Source organism: Centroberyx gerrardi, chromosome 7, assembly GCF_048128805.1.
Source record: "Centroberyx gerrardi isolate f3 chromosome 7, fCenGer3.hap1.cur.20231027, whole genome shotgun sequence".
Classification (NCBI taxonomy): Eukaryota; Metazoa; Chordata; class Actinopteri; order Beryciformes; family Berycidae; genus Centroberyx; species Centroberyx gerrardi.
The window spans coordinates 33,838,635-33,844,934 of NC_136003.1; the positions used below are offsets into that span (position 1 = coordinate 33,838,635).

Sequence of the window (6,300 nt, forward strand, 5' to 3'; positions counted from 1 at the left end):
TCCCTCTCCCTCTCTCCTCTCTCTCTCCCTCTCTCCCTCCCTCTCTCCCTCTCTCTCCTCTCTCTCTCTGTCCCTCTCTCCTCTCTCTCCTCTCTCTCCCTCTCTCTCCCTCCCTCTCTCCCTCTCTCTCCTCTCTCCCTCTCTCCTCTCTCTCTCCCTCTCTCCTCTCTCTCTCCCTCTCTCCTCTCTCTCTCCCTCCCTCTCTCCCTCTCTCTCCTCTCTCCCTCTCTCTCTCCTCTCTCTCTCCCTCTCTCCTCTCTCTCTGTCCCTCTCTCCTCTCTCTCTCTCTCCCTCTCTCTCTCCCTCTCTCTCTCCCTCTCCCTATCTCTCTCCCTCTCTCCTCTCCCTCTCTCCCTCTCTCTCCTCTCTCTCTCTCTCTCTCTCTCTCTCTCTCGTCAGTGATGATCCCTCCTCCTCCCCCCTATCCGCCCCCCCCTCGCTCCTCCTCCTTCCTCCCGCCTGCTTCCCCTCTCTTCTTCTTCCTCTCCTCGACTCTGCTTACCTGCTCGCCTGGAACACCTGGGTAAGTCAATTGTTGTCATTATTATTATTGTTATAATTAATAGTAGTAGTAGCAGTAGTACTAGAAGTAGTCGTGGTAGTAATACGAGTACTAGCAGTAGAAGCAGTAGAAGCAGTCTAGTCAACTTTATTTGTATAGCCTTTACAGAGTAACTAAACCCCAAACCCAAATTTGTGGTGAAGCCTGACATCTAGTGGTGAAAAGTAGGGTATTGAACTGGTCTTCTGCTATTGGCTGATATTTGGTGCCAGGTGATGTCACCCTCTATAGAGTACGACAGGTGGTGACATCAGCTGGCACCAAAGACGGTGGTAGTATTACAGTTAAAATTATTGTACTTATTTAGAAGCAAAACTCATACACATGCACAATTGCACCCTCCAATACACACACACACACACACACATACACACACACACACACACACACACACACACTGTGTATGAGCTTCAAGCTGCTTTGACGCTTACTGCTTTTTGTACAAGCTCCGCCCACTGGTCTCTCCAACCTGCTCAGCCAATCACAGCACACTCTTATCGGAACTCTGTCCAATTCTGTTAGATCTGGAGATCCCAGCCCCGCCTCCTCCTCCCCTATTGGACGATGAGGATGGTTTTGATGACATCATGCCGCCCCTCCCTCCACCAGTGGACTATGACATCAACGCCCCTCCACAATATCTGAAGAAAGGTACTGCTACTGCAAGTAACAGTGGCAGTAGTACTACCAGTAGTAGTACTACTGCCACTGTTACTTCTACTACTACAGCTAGTACTACTACTACTACTACTACTACTACTACTACTGCTGCTGCTGTCGCTACTACTACATCTACTACTACAACTGCTACTACTGCTACTGCTACATCTGCTACTAACAATTTTGCTACTATTAGTTATAGTACTTTAGTATTGAGCAGTACTACTGAATGTGTTTTGACTGTAGTAGCCCTGTCTGTCCTAATGGTGGTGCTGCATCACAGATCCTTCTAGAAGCATATTATTATTAGTAGTAGTAGCAGTAGTAGTAGTGAGTTTACTTTCAAAGTTACATACATATATGGGACAAATGGAGTGTACCTGGACCAGTAATAATATTTTAGTATTCTACAATAGTTTCAACCAACCAACCTGAACGGTCAATGAAATGTTACATCTGTGCTTTATCAAAAATGGAATTTGTTGCTATGGCAACTCTTGTGGTAACCATGGGGCTAGTTAGTGATGTTATTTTTCTCCTCCTTTTTATTTGTATGTACTATGTTCACTACTTTGGAGAAAAAGTTAAGGTCGGTGTACTTGTTACGCATAATCCCCTAGAGGGCGCACTTTACTGGGATTACATACCTAGACACATCACCATGGTAACCATAATCCCCTAGATGGTGCTGTGTACTGGGATTATGGGGACGTCCCCTCGCTTCATCACCATGGCAATGCACCATGGCAATCCCAGTAAAGAACACCGTCTAGGGGATTATATCTGTATATATCCAGTGTTTTAGTTTGTATATTACAGCAAGTTGTATATTCTAACTGCAGTACCTCTGTGTGTCCTAGTGGTGGCGCTGTACAGCTATGAGGCTTCAAAGCCAGATGACCTTTCCTTCGCTGAGGGGGACGTCATCTACATGATGCATCGCCACGACGATGGCTGGTGTGAGGGCATTGTCAACGGCAGCCAAGGCTTCTTCCCAGAGAACTACGTCCAATCAGCGAGCAGCTAGACTGCCTTTAAAGCCACGCCCCCTCTGTGGATCTAGGAAGTGTTTTACCATTCAGTGTTGCCATAGAGATTTCAGCCTCCAGAGTGTTAACCAGAGTCTGTGAAGTCCTTTTGATAATACAGCCCAACCCTATCTCCTATGTCTTATGTCCTGTCTCCTATCTCCTATCTCCTATCTCCTAATCTCTATCTCCTATCCTCTACCTCCTACCCCCTGTCCCCTATTTCCCATCCTCTTTCTCTTATCTCCTAAACTCCATCTCCTATCTCCTATCTTCTAAGCCCTATCCTCTCCTATCCCCTATCTTCTATCTCCTATCCTCTATCTCCTGTCTCCTATCCCCTATCTTCTATCTCCTATACCCTGTCTCCTATCTCCTATCCCCTATCTCCTATCCTCTATCTCCTATCCCCAATTTCCTATCCTCTATCTCCTATCTCCTATCTCCTATCCCGTATTCCCTATCTCCTATCCTCTATCTCCTATCCTCTATCTCCTATCTCCTATCTCCTGACAGTGACAGTTTGCTGGTTCCTCAGTTGGTTCCAGTCCTGAACAGTTCCTGTCACATCAACAGAAGAGCAGTTTACACAAACAGCACATCACACTTTGGAGAAAAATATATATATAAAAAACAACTTTACATGGGACAACACATGCTTAATGCTGTTTCTTCATAGCAATTAGACAGTCATACTTAAATGTAAAGGCTTTTATGAAGCCTTGAGTATTTTCTAGAGATAAATATGGTACAAAACGGAACGTCAGCCATGTTGAGGTCAGATTTCTAACTCGTTTTTAACACGCATCAGGACTCGTATTCATCAAGCGTCTCAGATTCAGAAGGTTAGAAGGCCCTTAATATTATCCCTGAAATGTCTTTAATTTCTCATTACATAAACATTAATTATGCATTAAAAATAACAGCTTTAATAAAGTAAGGTCAGTATCATGGGTTTATATGGGATTCATTCATGGGTTGATTCACAGAGACACTAGAAATTAAGGGATTTTTCATGCCTTTTGTGCACTAATGGAAAGTTCCTGTCTTTTTAATTCAATTAGAAAGTAAGCAGTCAAACATTAAGGGGAGTTTAAGGAGGGTTTGATGGGGTAATAGATAATTAATGTTTATGTAATGAGAAGTTAAGGACATTTCAGGGAGGGTTTGGTTTCGTAGGATTTTTTTCCCCCTGTTTACGAAGGTTGATGACATGTTTTTACTGCTGTACCTAAAAGTAAAACACCAAATCTGCTCACTGTGAGTATTTTGGTAATCAGGAGAGGATTCCCTGCACTGAGGTGCTTGATCAATACAGGTCCAGGTCTGTAGTTCCCATACACACTGATGCTCTGCTGCCCCCTAGTGGCTCTTATTGTGAACTACAAACCTACACTGATGGTAATAATAAATCTGTAAGAGACTTCTTACTCTGCTGTCTGGATCACTGTGTAATTCAAACTGGGTTTAAACTGTAAATCTATCAGGCTGCTGACAGAGTGAAATCTGAGCTAACCTTGTTTTTAACCTTAACCCCGAACCACACTGAATATCTTTAGATTAATGTTCACAGTGTTCAGTGTTCACAGCGTTGTGAGAATCACCTGGAACTCAGTAGACGTTTTTACTGTCACATTAAGTCACTTGGTAGTGAGTTTAGTATCAGCAGACTGTCACCACCAAACCAAACCCTTCATTTTATCCCTGAAATGTCCTTAATTTCTCTTTACATAAACATTAATTATCCATTAAAAATAACAGTTTTAGTAAAGTAAGGTTAGTATCATGGGTTTATAAGGGATTTATTCATGGGTTGATTCACAGAGACTCTAGAAATTAAGGGATTTTCATGCCATTTGTGCAGGTTTACAGGTTATTAATGAGTTATTAATGGAAAGTTCCTGTCTCCCTGAATTTTACATTAAATTAGAAAGTAAGCAGTCAAACATTAAGGTCTCTTTGATGGGGTCTCCTCCATTAATAACTCCCTTAACTAATTTTAAGGGGATTTTGCATGAATTAAGGGGTGAATTAATGTAATGTAGGGTGTTTAAAGGGATTACTGGTTGGTAGAGTGAAGTGGAAGTCACCATCTGTATGCACACCAGATGATTTGCTTTTCTAGTTTTGTGTGCAACAAACAGATCAGGTTTGTCAGGCACATGTGAGGTGAAAAGGTGATTTTTATTATTATTTTATTAATATTTTTATTACCTGTCAGTTTTTCTAATTGCTCTAACCAGTGTGTGTGTGTGTGTGTGTGTGTGTGTGTTCCAGCCGTTTAAAGCTGAATTTAACCAGGATCATAAAACCAGCTGGTACAGATCTGAACAGGTTGAAGACTGTTTGATGTATTGTAAATGAATGGAGCAAATTAAGGCTGAACAATTATGTCTCAAATAATAATCCTGACATTCTGATTCTGATTATTAGTTTCTATGATTTCAGGAACAAAATCACTTCACTGCACTTTTGGCTTCTTATATCAACATCTTGACTTTTTTCAGCCACACTGGACTTTCTAAATTAAATGAAATTTTGCAGATATCCCAGTATATTACAACTATAAATTATGAATTGAAAAACATAATTATTCAAAAGCAGTCTGAGAGCAAAGTAGTCTTCTTGAGACTAAGTTCAGTTCTTTTGTAAGTGAATGGAGCTGTAACATTTTCAGATTAAAATCCAGCGTTGGTCAGAATTAAACCATTAGAGCTTCAGGTTGATGACGTGGTTTACTGTGTGTTGAAGTTGAACTAGAGATAATATCTGGATGTAGACAGAAATGAGCTGCAGCGGTGAAATGTTTCTGACTCAAACTTTCACAAACTACAAAACAGAAAACTGTTTTCTGATTCAAACGAGTTCAGAGACGACTGGCTGACTGTTGTAGCTCTACTAGCTTTCTATTAAAGCTTTACCGAACTAACCTGTGTTTGTCTTTTTAAGTTAATAAAATGATAATATGAAACATGATCACCTCCGTGCACTCCTCTGTTGATTGAGCAATGTTATGGAGTGAGGAACAAAGGAGTGCTTGTGTTTCTTCCTCCTGCAGCATGGCACCCTGAAGCGTTTCCCAGAGGCCAGCAGTTGATGCTCCTCATGCAAAACATGAGCAGAGTCCTGGGCGAGTCTATCAGCCAGTCTGAGGGTGCGCTTGGAGCAGCTGTGTTGGAAGGAGTCTCCCACAGAGTGACCTACCACCTTCCACCCTAGCCTGGTAAGACCACCCTGATCACGTGACCTCACATTCTGTTTCGCTCCACGGATCAGTCTGGACTTCTAGCCGCCCACATCGATTTCCTGAAATTACAATGTAACCGGGCCAATCAGGGACTGCGTCGTAGTTGATGACGTGAAATACAGGCCGCCGCCGCCAAAACAGTAACGGCGTCTCCAGAAGCAACGAGCGGTAACGTTAACGTTAGTAGAGTAAACACAGCCATAAGTGCAGTTATTGCAGAAATAGACTCAATAACAACAATTAAACAAGAACAAGAGTACGCACTAGCGGAGTTTCTCGGCGGGAAAGACGTTTTCGCCGTTCTTCCGACTGGATTTGAATTTGGATTCGCTGATTGGCTGAAGGAGTTTGTCTGTCAAGGCGAGTACTCCCGCCCACTGAAATCGATGTGGGCGGCTGGAAGTCCAGACTGATCCGTGGAGCGAAACAGGATGTGAGGTCACATGATCAGGACGGTCCGACCAGGCAGGCAGAGTCCTGGCTTCCAGCTGGACTGAGAGGCCGCTGACCCGTACTGCACCACCATGCTGGAGGATACTCTGTATGGTTGAGCAGAAAAATAAAGTGAGGATTTCCCTACTGGCTCCAAAAGACCTTAGTCTCCAAGGAAATAAATCCTCTGTTGCACCTTCTTACAAACAAAGTCCACATGAAAGCTCCAGGTGAATGCACTGTCCGCATGCACTCCCAGATATTTGAATGATGTCTGTTTTATGGGGCGATTGTGAATACCAACTGGAGCGAGTGTGCATGTCTTGTGTAGCTCTGAAGGTGACCTCCTCTGTTTTAAGTGTGTTGAGAAT

The 6,300-nt window shown here is 43.0% G+C and overlaps 1 protein-coding gene across 1 annotated transcript in view; it reads left to right on the plus strand.

The window, feature by feature from the left end:
• abi3a (ABI family, member 3a) overlaps positions 1–5,226 on the plus strand; it is a 21,876-nt gene extending 16,650 nt beyond the window's left edge. Inside the window, 4 exon segments of the mRNA XM_078284445.1 lie at positions 293–460; positions 462–523; positions 1,085–1,213; positions 2,083–5,226. Coding sequence (XP_078140571.1) covers positions 293–460; positions 462–523; positions 1,085–1,213; positions 2,083–2,249 — 526 coding nt within the window. The 3' untranslated portion in view covers positions 2,250–5,226.
• Positions 5,227–6,300: the final 1,074 nt, after the last annotated feature.